The sequence below is a fragment of the Branchiostoma floridae genome, chromosome 15 (genome assembly GCF_000003815.2).
Source record: "Branchiostoma floridae strain S238N-H82 chromosome 15, Bfl_VNyyK, whole genome shotgun sequence".
NCBI lineage: Eukaryota > Metazoa > Chordata > Leptocardii > Amphioxiformes > Branchiostomatidae > Branchiostoma > Branchiostoma floridae.
Window position 1 is genome coordinate 1,009,346 of NC_049993.1, and position 12,161 is coordinate 1,021,506.

The following is a 12,161-nucleotide window of genomic DNA, read 5'->3' on the forward strand; positions in this document are numbered from 1 at the left end:
TACGAGTTTTTCAGCAAAATGACAGACTAATTTTCTGGGAAAAGGCGTTAATCTGGGCTGGAGGGAAAACATCAAAAAGTTTCTGCGTCAGAACTCAGTGTAGTCATTAAATCCTCGTGTTTTTCTGGAGATGTCGCAGACCCTTCTTGCCATTTTGGGTAAAGGATATTAAGTGTACTCTAACATAGCACCGTGTGCTATACTTATTTCAGTCATACGGTCATGTTATATCTCAATAACAGTGATTGACAGGTATCAAAAACGTCATGGTAGAGCGCAACAATATTCGTATTCTGTCAGTCTTTCGAATATAAGAATGTCTATAACTTCACACAGACACACACACATACGTGCCTACACACACACACACACACACGCAGTCACACACACACACACACGCAGAAACACACACATACACACACACACGCGCACACACATAGATTTTATACATATAAATACACATACTTGTACGCACACAGTGAGACACACATACACACACACACACACACACAGATTTTATATATATAAATACACATACTTGTACGCACACAGGGAGACACACACACACAAACACAGACATATCTTTACACGCGTGTTTACATTTATATCTACACACGCTACGTTGTCCTTACAGTTCATAATAACCGGTATATGTTTCTTTTCCAAGAAACCCAAAATTGAATATGATAGAATCATTGAATATGATATGATATCTAGCTTCTTGAAAATTCTTCCCCGAGGGTAAATTGCATGTAGCATGATAGGGACAGACAAATAGTGTAGTACAATATAACATGTGTCTTACTGTAGTCTAAAGCTAACTGCAATTGAGTTGATGAGACCTAAAATTAACAGAGCTCCACTTTGATAATTCACAATATACCCGGTAAACACAACACACCAACAACAACTTTTGTCTTATCGAAACGGATGACGTGGCATTAGGTGGTGCGAATGGCATTTTGTTTTAATGCAAGTGGCAGACTAATTTTCTGGGAAAAGAAGTTAATCTGGACTGAGAGGGAGAAACATCAGAAGGTTTGTACGCGAGAACTGTTTTTATAGTCATTGAATCAACGTGTTTTTCTGCAGACCCTTCCTCTGTGCACCCCAGTTTCCACCGTTTTAGACTGACGAACTTCTGAGACTGTAGGGTAGTTTAGAAATGTATATGGTTCGAATCTGTTTTCATACCGTTCTTATGTTTTCGACGATTTCGCACCGGAAAGGCAGCCCTGGCATTGAAAAAAGTTAAAGCACGTCGAAACAAAGGGAGAAAGGGGAAGTAAACTGACATTAAAGATTACAAGACATAAAACATTAAAGCTGACAAGAGGCAGAAAGCCACCCAAAACACGGAAGCGTCTACGCCTCACAGGGGCTTCATTAGCTAGCGCCCAGAAGTTGGACTACACATTTCAGATATCGTCTGTCTGTGTTGAAGGCACTTGTCATGAAACGAATGGCCCCGTCGACGCAAACGCCGTTTCGTTGTTCTAAAGAACGCCCAAGGGACGTCACAGGCGACAACATTTGCTCCAGAAGACAAATGTTCTGTTTTACTAAAAGAACGTGTACATAGTTTTATTAAGTCTGAAGACAATTTGATTTCTTGGATTTTTGTTGGTGTGCGTGGCAGCCCTGTGCGACGAATGAGTGTTGGTGGGTTTTATTCACATTCGATAGATCACAATACAGTGGTGTGTACTTGTGTCGGGTGTTTCTTTGACTGGAAAGTGTGATTGCTATATAGCTCTTTTGTGGGGTTGTGGGTGGCCTTGAAAAAGGCCGGGGTTAACTCTAGCTCTGTCGGTAGATTCACTTGGAACTTGTGTACTTGGTGACGGCCTTGGTGCCCTCGCTGACGGCGTGCTTGGCTAGCTCGCCCGGCAGCAGGAGTCGCACGGCGGTCTGGATCTCGCGGCTGCCGATGGTAGAGCGCTTGTTGTAGTTAGCCAGACGAGAGGCCTCGGCGGCGATGCGCTCAAAAATGTCGTTGACGAAAGAATTCATGATGCCCATTGCCTTGCTGGAGACGCCTGTGTCTGGGTGCACCTGCTTCAGCACCTTGTAGATGTAGACACCGAAGGTTTCCCTTCTCTTTCTCCTCCTTCCGCGCTTCTTGTCTCCGGCGGGCCTGGCCTTGCCTGCTTTCTTTACGGCTTTCCCACTTGGTGGCATGATGCTGATGTTCTTGGCGTAGTAGACAGCAAATAATGTCTGCACCCGTGCCGTCTCGGCTTTTTATGTGGGAAGGAATGCAATTTTTTCTGGATTGCCTAGTCGAAGGTGCGGACGTTGCAGAGATTCTTTCCTCTCTCCATTGGTTCGCGGTCGGAAGTTGTCTATCCAGCGGCGAGGTATAAATTGATGGGGCAGGAGATTTTGTCCATTCATTCTTCCATCCACTTTGTCGTTCGTTTAACGCTAATCAATCAACTACTGCAAGATGTCTGGACGTGGAAAAGAAGGCAAGGCACGCTCCAAGGCTAAGAGCCGTTCATCCCGAGCGGGTCTCCAGTTCCCGGTTGGCCGCGTCCATCGCTTCTTGCGAAAGGGACATTACACCGAGCGCGTTGGTGCCGGCGCTCCGGTGTACCTGGCGGCCGTGTTGGAGTACCTGACCGCCGAGATCCTCGAGCTGGCTGGTAACGCTGCCCGCGACAACAAGAAGACCAGGATCATCCCCCGTCACCTTCAACTGGCCGTCCGCAACGACGAGGAGTTGAACAAGCTGATGTCCGGCGTCACTATTGCACAGGGCGGTGTTCTCCCCAACATCCACTCCGTGCTTCTACCCAAGAAGACCGGCAAGGCCCAGTAGATTCAAGACGGAGACCGAAAACCCCGGCCCTTTTCAGGGCCACCCACATCCTTTCGAAAGACCTGTATCATATTCGCATAAAACTACACACTACATCTACACCATACACTGCATCTAGGTCAATCGCGCATTACATCTACCATTCCATGGTAGCAAACACATTTTTGACAACCTTACGCATGTTATACGCCTGAGCAGAACAAGGTGGTACTTGCGAAAGAAATGAGCGCAGTGCCAGTGGTTCGTTTCATGCCAGCTGACATATCTGCACATCATTTGTAGAACTATAGAGGATGACCAAGTAATACCAGCTGACATATCTGTACAATTATTTGGGTAACCGTAGAGGATGACCACGTAATACTAGCTGACATATCTATACAATTTGGGTAACCGTAGACGGTAAACACGTAAAGCACGTGGAGTAACACGTGGAATAGCACGTGGAAGACAAGAGCATAAGCCTTTTTTTAGGGGGGGGGGGTGCCTTTGCCATATTACTTATTGGTATGTACGTGCACAGGCACGGGACTGTGTGCAAACTTGTGTGGCTGTAGTGTGTTTATCGGAAGGGTGTCGTAATTCAAGAAATGTGAACGATGTAGATCTTTCTGGGATATGTGTGTGGCCCTGAAAAGGGCCGGGGTTGTCTTGACTTTTGTTCCGATCCAGCTTATGCACGTTCCCCTCGGATGCGGCGTGCGAGTTGGATGTCCTTGGGCATGATCGTAACCCGCTTGGCGTGGATAGCGCACAGGTTGGTGTCCTCGAAGAGACCGACCAGGTAAGCCTCGCTGGCCTCCTGCAGAGCCATGACCGCCGAGCTCTGGAAGCGCAGGTCGGTCTTGAAGTCTTGGGCGATCTCCCGCACCAGGCGCTGGAAGGGCAGCTTGCGGATGAGCAGCTCCGTCGACTTCTGGTAGCGACGGATTTCTCTTAGGGCCACGGTGCCGGGTCTGTAGCGGTGAGGCTTCTTGACGCCGCCGGTAGCCGGGGCGCTCTTGCGAGCCGCCTTGGTTGCCAACTGCTTCCTGGGGGCCTTGCCACCGGTGGACTTACGGGCGGTCTGCTTGGTACGTGCCATATCGAATAAACTCTGTCTACGCTGAAGTGCAGGACAATAAGAGTAGTCGGAAGACTGTGGAGAGCGAATTTATAGCACCCGCTAATGATATGTCCTGCCCCGTCGGATTCAACTGGCCGGTGCCCTGTTGTCTGATTGGTTGTCTGCCGAAACCTGGCACTGTGATTGGTTAGTTGTTATAGCGCCAGTATCCGATTTTTCGCATCAAGCTTGACCCTTTTGGACCGGCGTCACGTCGGAAAATATGGCAATTTTGATATTGAGCTGTTTAGAATGGCTATCGGATACTAGTGTAGATTTGTGCCTACGTGAGGTAATACGTAACAAGACGGCATATTTGTCGATAAATGCACAATATGACTTTGTCTTCACTGTGTCAACGAAATAACAATAGTTTTGTTAGACTGTGCGCGCGCGCGTGTGTGTGTGTGTGTGTGTGATCGTTCATCTTTTAACTTGAGCAAGGGGATGGGGAGGGCGGTGCTGCTGTACTTAGAAAAAGTTTATTATTATTATTGTTGTTGTTGTTACTCTTTATTCCATGTGTTCTATCTTTCAAGGACAGAGATAGTATGTATTCGTGTGGATATGTGATTGAGATAGTTCTTTTGTAAGGATGTGGGTGGCCCTGAAAAGGGCCGGAATTTTCGGTTAGATCTTCACTTCTTCTTGGGCTTGGAGGCCTTCTTGGCGGGCGCGGTCTTCTTGGTGGTCTTCTTTGTGGGAGTCTTTTTGACGGATTTCTTGCTAGCAGGTTTCTTGGCAGGAGATTTCTTGGTTTTCTTGCTCGCGGTCGGTTTCTTGGTCGTCGTCTTCTTGGGGGTGGTAGCCTTCTTCGCCTTGGGTTTCTTTGGCTTGGTTGTCTTTGGTTTCGTGGCCTTCTTAGCCGCGGGTTTCTTGACTGGCTTCTTGACGGCCTTCTTTGCCGCCTTCTCGGCGGCTTTCTTGGCTGCCACGTTGATCTTGAAGGACCCCGACGCCCCGGTCCCTTTAACCTGTAGGAGGGTACCCTTCTCCACCAGGCTTTTCAGAGCGCGCTTTATGAAGTGCGATTTCTTCTCCACGTCGAACTTGTAGTTGCCACCGATGTACTTCTTGATAGCCGACAGGGAAGAACCGGTGCGGTCCTTGAGCGCTTCCACGGCCGCCGTAACCATGACGGTGGTGGGCGGGTGAGCCGCAGGGACCTTGGGCGCCGCGGGCTTCTTGGCCTTCTTCGGGGACGATGCTGGAGCGGACATGCTGTCTTGCCTTGTCTGCGTTAGTCGCGCAAATCAAACGAACCAGTCTGATGTCTTGTCAAGCTGGCGTGAAGTACTAGTACTAAGGGCACGGACCTGGCCGGAATCGTCACGCCTTGTCTGCGTCTTATTGTCCGTCGAACTTGCGTTTCTTTTCTTTTCTACTTTGACACACATTGACAGTGGAATTCCACCCTTACCAGGCATGACAAATGATATTTGATTGGTTTATCAAAGCACAGCACAGCACAGTACTGTCTTTTCACGGCAAGACAGCTGTGACGACTCATCCAGCCGGCCCGCGCATGGAGCAACAACAATACAACACACACATCAAGATCCATCCGCCGCGCACAGAAAACACATCACATTTTACTACATGTCTCCTTCCACACACTAAAAACACCCGCTAATTACAAGAAAAGCAGCAAAGACCAAAACATCAGCAAAAGAAAACATCACTCACACGCATCCATCATCAAAAACACATACAAACACACAGAATCAAGACAACTAATAAACAAACGCAATCGATTATTGAGAACTACAGTCGTACGTGAGCACAAACAGGTGTGATTGCTTGGGTTTTGAAAGAATGTATCTTATATGCTCAAGGTCGTGATTGTTGTGAGAAAAATACAGCTCTTTCTAAGACATTTGGGTGGCCCTGAAAAGGGCCGGGGTTTGCTTGCGATGATAAGTCAGTCGGATCATTTAGCCACCGAAGCCCGCGCATGGAGCAACAACAATACAACACACACATCAAGATCCATCCGCCGCGCACAGAAAACACATCACATTTTACTACATGTCTCCTTCCACACACTAAAAACACCCGCTAATTACAAGAAAAGCAGCAAAGACCAAAACATCAGCAAAAGAAAACATCACTCACACGCATCCATCATCAAAAACACATACAAACACACAGAATCAAGACAACTAATAAACAAACGCAATCGATTATTGAGAACTACAGTCGTACGTGAGCACAAACAGGTGTGATTGCTTGGGTTTTGAAAGAATGTATCTTATATGCTCAAGGTCGTGATTGTTGTGAGAAAAATACAGCTCTTTCTAAGACATTTGGGTGGCCCTGAAAAGGGCCGGGGTTTGCTTGCGATGATAAGTCAGTCGGATCATTTAGCCACCGAAGCCGTAGAGGGTGCGGCCTTGGCGTTTGAGAGCGTAGACAACGTCCATGGCTGTGACGGTCTTGCGCTTGGCATGCTCGGTGTAGGTCACTGCGTCGCGGATCACGTTCTCCAGGAAGACCTTGAGAACACCTCGGGTCTCCTCGTAGATGAGGCCGGAGATGCGCTTGACGCCGCCTCGGCGAGCCAGACGACGGATGGCGGGCTTGGTGATGCCCTGGATGTTGTCGCGAAGCACCTTACGGTGACGCTTGGCGCCTCCCTTTCCGAGACCCTTGCCTCCTTTGCAACGTCCAGACATGATACAGGCAGGTGCGATGTTCTTCTCGACTAGGATTAGAGCGAGGAAATGAATGAGTGTTCTCTTGCCGGATCCTGTTTAATAGCGGCCCTGCGGACCTACGAGGAGTCTAGACCGCGACCGGTCGACCACACCTGGCCAATGGTAGGACGCCATCCGTCACTCCATACGAGCTACTCAAGACAACTCCGCGCCGACGATTTTGCACCGGAAAGCCAGCTCTGGCATTGAAAAAAAAAAGTTAAAGGACATCGAAACAAAGGGAGAAAGGGGAGTAAACTGACATTTAAGTTTAATGTCAGTTTACTTCCCCTTTCTCCCTTTCTTTCGATGTTCTATGATTAAAGATGACAAGACTTTAAACATTAAAGCTGACAAGAGGCAGAAAGCTACCCAATACACGGAAGCGTTTACACCTCACAGGGTCTTCATTAGCTAGCGCCCAGAAGTTGGACTTCATATTTCAGATATCATCTCTCTGTGTCGAAGGCACTTGTCATGAAAAGAATGCCCAACCGACGTGAACGCCGTTTCGTTGTTCTAAAGAACGCCCAAAGGACGTCACAGGCGAAGACATTTGTTCCAGAAGACAAATGTTCTGTTTTACTAAAAGAACGTGTGCATACATTTGTTACGTCAGAAGACACTTTGATTTTCTTTGATATTTGGTGGTGTGCGTGGCAGCCCTGTACATGTTCTACTAGGGAGTGTTGGTGGGTGGGTTTTAGACCCCTGCGATAGATCGCAATACAGTGGCGTGTATTTGTGTCGGGTGATTTTTTGACTGGAAAGTGTGATTGTTATATAGCTCTTTTGTGGGGATGTGGGTGGCCTTGAAAAAGGCCGGGGTTAACTCTAGCTCTGTCTGTAGTTTCACTTGGAACTTGTGTACTTGGTGACGGCCTTAGTGCCCTCGCTGACGGCGTGCTTGGCTAGCTCGCCCGGCAGCAGGAGTCGCACGGCTGTCTGGATCTCGCGGCTACTGATGGTGGAGCGCTTGTTGTAGTTAGCCAGACGGGACGACTCGGCGGCGATGCGCTCAAAAATGTCGTTGACGAAAGAATTCATGATGCCCATTGCCTTGCTGGAGACGCCTGTGTCGGGGTGCACCTGATTCAACACCTTGTAGATGTAGACGCCGAAGGTTTCCCTTCTCTTTCTCCTCCTTCCGCGCTTCTTGTCTCCGGCGGGCCTGGCCTTGCCAGCTTTCTTCACGGCTTTACCACTTGGGGGCATGATGGTGATGTTCTTGGCGTAGTAGAGTAGACAGCAAAGAATGTCTGCACCCGTGCCGTCTCGGCTTTTTATGTGGCAAAGCATGCAAATTTTCTGGATTGTCTCGTCGAAGGTGCGGACGTTGCAGAGGTTCTCTCCCCTCTCTATTGGTTCGCGGTCGTAAGTTGTCGATCCAGCGGCGAGGTATAAATTGGTGGGGCAGGAGATTTTGTCTATTCATTCTTTCATCCATTTTGCCGTTTGTATAACGCTAATCAATCGACTACTGCAAGATGTCTGGACGTGGTAAAGGAGGCAAGGCACGCTCCAAGGCTAAGAGCCGTTCATCCCGAGCGGGTCTACAGTTCCCAGTTGGCCGCGTCCATCGCTTCTTGCGAAAGGGAAACTACTCCGAGCGCGTTGGTGCCGGCGCCCCGGTGTACCTGGCGGCCGTGTTGGAGTACCTGACCGCCGAGATCCTCGAGCTGGCTGGTAACGCTGCCCGCGACAACAAGAAGACCAGGATCATCCCCCGTCACCTTCAACTGGCCGTCCGCAACGACGAGGAGTTGAACAAGCTGATGTCCGGCGTCACTATTGCACAGGGCGGTGTTCTCCCCAACATCCACTCCGTGCTTCTACCCAAGAAGACCGGCAAGGCCCAGTAGATTCAAGACGGAGACCGAAAACCCCGGCCCTTTTCAGGGCCACCCACATCCTTTCGAAAGACCTGTATCATATTCGCATAAAACTACACACTACATCTACACCATACACTGCATCTAGGTCAATCGCGCATTACATCTACCATTCCATGGTAGCAAACACATTTTTGACAACCTTACGCATGTTATACGCCTGAGCAGAACAAGGTGGTACTTGCGAAAGAAATGAGCGCAGTGCCAGTGGTTCGTTTCATGCCAGCTGACATATCTGCACATCATTTGTAGAACTATAGAGGATGACCAAGTAATACCAGCTGACATATCTGTACAATTATTTGGGTAACCGTAGAGGATGACCACGTAATACTAGCTGACATATCTATACAATTTGGGTAACCGTAGACGGTAAACACGTAAAGCACGTGGAGTAACACGTGGAATACCACGTGGAAGACAAGAGCATACGCCTTTTTTTAGGGGGGGGGGGGTGCCTTTGCCATATTACTTAATGTTAGCCATGGACAGGCACGGGACTGTGTGCAAACTTGTGTGGCTGTAGTGTGTTTATCGGAAGGGTGTCGTAATTCAAGAAATGTGAACGATGTAGATCTTTCTGGGATATGTGTGTGGCCCTGAAAAGGGCCGGGGTTGTCTTGACTCTTGTTCCGATCCAGCTTATGCACGTTCCCCTCGGATGCGGCGTGCGAGTTGGATGTCCTTGGGCATGATCGTAACCCGCTTGGCGTGGATAGCGCACAGGTTGGTGTCCTCGAAGAGACCGACCAGGTAAGCCTCGCTGGCCTCCTGCAGAGCTATGACCGCCGAGCTCTGGAAGCGCAGGTCGGTCTTGAAGTCTTGGGCGATCTCCCGCACCAGGCGCTGGAATGGCAGCTTGCGGATGAGCAGCTCCGTCGACTTCTGGTAGCGACGGATTTCTCTTAGGGCCACGGTGCCGGGTCTGTAGCGGTGAGGCTTCTTGACGCCGCCGGTAGCCGGGGCGCTCTTGCGAGCCGCCTTGGTTGCCAACTGCTTCCTGGGGGCCTTGCCACCGGTGGACTTACGGGCGGTCTGCTTGGTACGTGCCATATCGAATAAACTCTGTCTACGCTGAAGTGCAGGACAATAAGAGTAGTCGGAAGACTGTGGAGAGCGAATTTATAGCACCCGCTAATGATATGTCCTGCCCCGTAGGATTCAACTGGCCGGTGCCCTGTTGTCTGATTGGTTGTCTGCCGAAACCTGGCACTGTGATTGGTCAGTTGTTAGAGCGCCAGTATCCGATTTTTCGCATCAAGCTCGACCCTTTTGGACCGGCGTCACGTCGGAAAATATGGCAATTTTGATATTGAGCTGTTTAGAATGGCTATCGGATACTAGTGTAGATTTGTGCCTACGTGAGGTAATACGTAACAAGACGGCATATTTGTCGATAAATGCACAATATGACTTTGTCTTCACTGTGTCAACGAAATAACAATAGTTTTGTTAGACTGTGCGCGCGCGCGTGTGTGTGTGTGTGTGTGTGATCGTTCATCTTTTAACTTGAGCAAGGGGATGGGGAGGGCGGTGCTGCTGTACTTAGAAAAAGTTTATTATTATTATTGTTGTTGTTGTTACTCTTTATTCCATGTGTTCTATCTTTCAAGGACAGAGATAGTATGTATTCGTGTGGATATGTGATTGAGATAGTTCTTTTGTAAGGATGTGGGTGGCCCTGAAAAGGGCCGGAATTTTCGGTTAGATCTTCACTTCTTCTTGGGCTTGGAGGCCTTCTTGGCGGGCGCGGTCTTCTTGGTGGTCTTCTTTGTGGGAGTCTTTTTGACGGATTTCTTGCTAGCAGGTTTCTTGGCAGGAGATTTCTTGGTTTTCTTGCTCGCGGTCGGTTTCTTGGTCGTCGTCTTCTTGGGGGTGGTAGCCTTCTTCGCCTTGGGTTTCTTTGGCTTGGTTGTCTTTGGTTTCGTGGCCTTCTTAGCCGCGGGTTTCTTGACTGGCTTCTTGACGGCCTTCTTTGCCGCCTTCTCGGCGGCTTTCTTGGCTGCCACGTTGATCTTGAAGGACCCCGACGCCCCGGTCCCTTTAACCTGTAGGAGGGTACCCTTCTCCACCAGGCTTTTCAGAGCGCGCTTTATGAAGTGCGATTTCTTCTCCACGTCGAACTTGTAGTTGCCACCGATGTACTTCTTGATAGCCGACAGGGAAGAACCGGTGCGGTCCTTGAGCGCTTCCACGCTGTCATTTGCGCATGTCACGTCATCAGGATAGTTGAGGATTATCTCCAAGTAGATGTTGGGAAGAAAATAATGACGTTTACTTTATCATTGTCTTTTGGACTTACTTGACATCTTGTTTTTGTTACATTTCTGAGGTTCGTGCTTGGTAAATAAGACAATGTTTGTCTTAAAAGTTCCAAGAACCAGTACTTCATACATTTTTGAAAGGAACATAGAAGGCAGTAATATGAATATGTTTGCGCTGAATATTGTAACCTGCTAGGTACCGTAGTACGTGCACATGGGGTAGCAATATGGCAAAATGGTAAAACCCATATTTTACCGATGACCAATTTCCCGTTGATGGTTGATATCATTGACATCATCAGGCCATGTTCACTCCATCATACAATCAACTTTGCCTTATGATATATTCTGTACTCCTTGGTCAAAGTAGGTCCAGGGTTTTATCTCCTTTTTCCCGCCACAATAACAAACAGCTTGTTTCTTGTTGGAGATGACTGAATTGGTAGAGTACTCTCCATTCATGGTTACTCGTAGCGGATGTGGTGCAAAGAAAACCTAACAAACAAAGAGACCTTCAAAAACGTCCAAAACAGTCGGGTCATATATAACCTCTGCTCTGAGACATTTTCTACAACATTGTGACGCTATGACAAACCAGTGCTAACAAGACAAGGCCGAGGAGAATGTGGTACTACACTCAAGTCGATTATAACTTTTAACAGTGTCACATAGAAATAAAACGGCCTTGCTAAGGGATGGGCTGACCCATGTCCTTTCAAGACCATAAGGGCAGTGTGTTGTCATCAACTGTGTTTACGGCATGATATTGGAAGGCGGAGCCCATCCCTCTCTTTCCACTGCCTTTTACATCCCCAGCCAGGTCTTTTACCTCCCCAACCAAGTCAGATATTACTTCTTATTTCAGTCATTCATTAACCTGATGAAACCCAGGAGGTTGAACCCCATCTTTTCAACAAACTTGATGAAACTATAATAGTATTCACCAATGTTTGTTTAGTTTTGTTTCCTCGTTTGTCAACTTGAGATCTGGCTGTGGAAACCGGTTGGGCATTAACTCCTGCGGAGGGCGCAACCAATGGAACGCCTGGTGCTTCCGCCGGCTCTTTTCTGCTGAACAGCGACGTAGACGATTATGAGACGCAAGGAGTTACGAAAGCACCATATGCACCAGAGATAAATTTAAACATGCTTTCGGATACAATCACCATTTCATTTGAAAAAGATGTGAATGATAAGACAATAATTATTGTGTTCCCCTTGATATGTCCTTGTCTTCTTTGAAAAGTGTTATTTTCTAACACCCTGCGGTTCGTCTGTGTCACTCTGTAAAATCTAGTAGAGTGTTGACTCGGAACCTAGATGTCCCGGGTTCGATACTCGCCAATTCCTAATCTCCAAGCAGATCTTGCTGTGGCAAAT

The 12,161-nt window shown here is 48.2% G+C and overlaps 7 protein-coding genes across 7 annotated transcripts; 2 read left to right on the forward strand and 5 right to left on the reverse strand.

The window, feature by feature from the left end:
* Positions 1–1,772: 1,772 nt before the first annotated feature.
* On the reverse strand, positions 1,773–2,181 carry LOC118432633 (histone H2B-like). The gene has a single exon (XM_035844265.1). It carries the CDS (start codon positions 2,179–2,181, stop codon positions 1,819–1,821), a length of 363 nt encoding a protein of 120 aa, XP_035700158.1. The 3' UTR covers positions 1,773–1,818.
* Positions 2,182–2,449: 268 nt separating this feature from the next.
* On the forward strand, positions 2,450–3,248 carry LOC118432623 (histone H2A-like). Its single transcript, XM_035844256.1, has one exon. It carries the CDS (start codon positions 2,450–2,452, stop codon positions 2,822–2,824), a length of 375 nt encoding a protein of 124 aa, XP_035700149.1. The 3' UTR covers positions 2,825–3,248.
* Positions 3,249–4,131: 883 nt separating this feature from the next.
* LOC118432613 (histone H1-like) lies at positions 4,132–5,746 on the reverse strand. Its single transcript, XM_035844245.1, has one exon. It carries the CDS (start codon positions 5,147–5,149, stop codon positions 4,568–4,570), a length of 582 nt encoding a protein of 193 aa, XP_035700138.1. The 5' UTR covers positions 5,150–5,746; the 3' UTR covers positions 4,132–4,567.
* Positions 5,747–5,770: 24 nt separating this feature from the next.
* Positions 5,771–6,604, reverse strand: LOC118432637 (histone H4-like). Its single transcript, XM_035844269.1, has 2 exons — positions 6,293–6,604; positions 5,771–5,863 (listed from the first exon to the last, which is right to left on the reverse strand). The coding sequence occupies exon 1, from the start codon at positions 6,602–6,604 to the stop codon at positions 6,293–6,295; it is 312 nt and encodes a 103-aa protein (XP_035700162.1). The 3' UTR covers positions 5,771–5,863.
* A 612-nt stretch (positions 6,605–7,216) lies between these two features.
* On the reverse strand, positions 7,217–7,935 carry LOC118432617 (histone H2B-like). The gene has a single exon (XM_035844248.1). It carries the CDS (start codon positions 7,922–7,924, stop codon positions 7,478–7,480), a length of 447 nt encoding a protein of 148 aa, XP_035700141.1. The 5' UTR covers positions 7,925–7,935; the 3' UTR covers positions 7,217–7,477.
* Positions 7,895–8,735, forward strand: LOC118432630 (late histone H2A.2.2-like). Its single transcript, XM_035844262.1, has one exon. The coding sequence runs from the start codon at positions 8,113–8,115 to the stop codon at positions 8,485–8,487; it is 375 nt and encodes a 124-aa protein (XP_035700155.1). The 5' UTR covers positions 7,895–8,112; the 3' UTR covers positions 8,488–8,735.
* Positions 8,736–9,789: 1,054 nt separating this feature from the next.
* LOC118432133 (histone H1-like) lies at positions 9,790–11,243 on the reverse strand. The gene is made up of 2 exons (XM_035843660.1): positions 11,193–11,243; positions 9,790–10,757 (listed from the first exon to the last, which is right to left on the reverse strand). The coding sequence occupies exons 1-2, from the start codon at positions 11,241–11,243 to the stop codon at positions 10,230–10,232; spliced, it is 579 nt and encodes a 192-aa protein (XP_035699553.1). The 3' UTR covers positions 9,790–10,229.
* Between the last annotated feature and the right edge of the window lie 918 nt (positions 11,244–12,161).

What these genes read in the sequence shown, in the direction of transcription:
- LOC118432133 (XM_035843660.1), bottom strand. Translation starts at nt 11,243, where the DNA reads ATGAATGGAGAGTACTCTACCAATTCAGTCATCTCCAACAAGAAACAA. An exon ending in TCTCCAACAAGAAACAAGCT is followed by an intron (nt 10,758 to 11,192) that starts GTTTGTTATTGT and finishes ATCTACTTGGAG; the next exon opens with ATAATCCTCAACTATCCTGA.
- LOC118432623 (XM_035844256.1), top strand. Translation starts at nt 2,450, where the DNA reads ATGTCTGGACGTGGAAAAGAAGGCAAGGCACGCTCCAAGGCTAAGAGC.
- LOC118432617 (XM_035844248.1), bottom strand. Translation starts at nt 7,924, where the DNA reads ATGCTTTGCCACATAAAAAGCCGAGACGGCACGGGTGCAGACATTCTT.
- LOC118432637 (XM_035844269.1), bottom strand. Translation starts at nt 6,604, where the DNA reads ATGTCTGGACGTTGCAAAGGAGGCAAGGGTCTCGGAAAGGGAGGCGCC.
- LOC118432633 (XM_035844265.1), bottom strand. Translation starts at nt 2,181, where the DNA reads ATGCCACCAAGTGGGAAAGCCGTAAAGAAAGCAGGCAAGGCCAGGCCC.
- LOC118432613 (XM_035844245.1), bottom strand. Translation starts at nt 5,149, where the DNA reads ATGTCCGCTCCAGCATCGTCCCCGAAGAAGGCCAAGAAGCCCGCGGCG.
- LOC118432630 (XM_035844262.1), top strand. Translation starts at nt 8,113, where the DNA reads ATGTCTGGACGTGGTAAAGGAGGCAAGGCACGCTCCAAGGCTAAGAGC.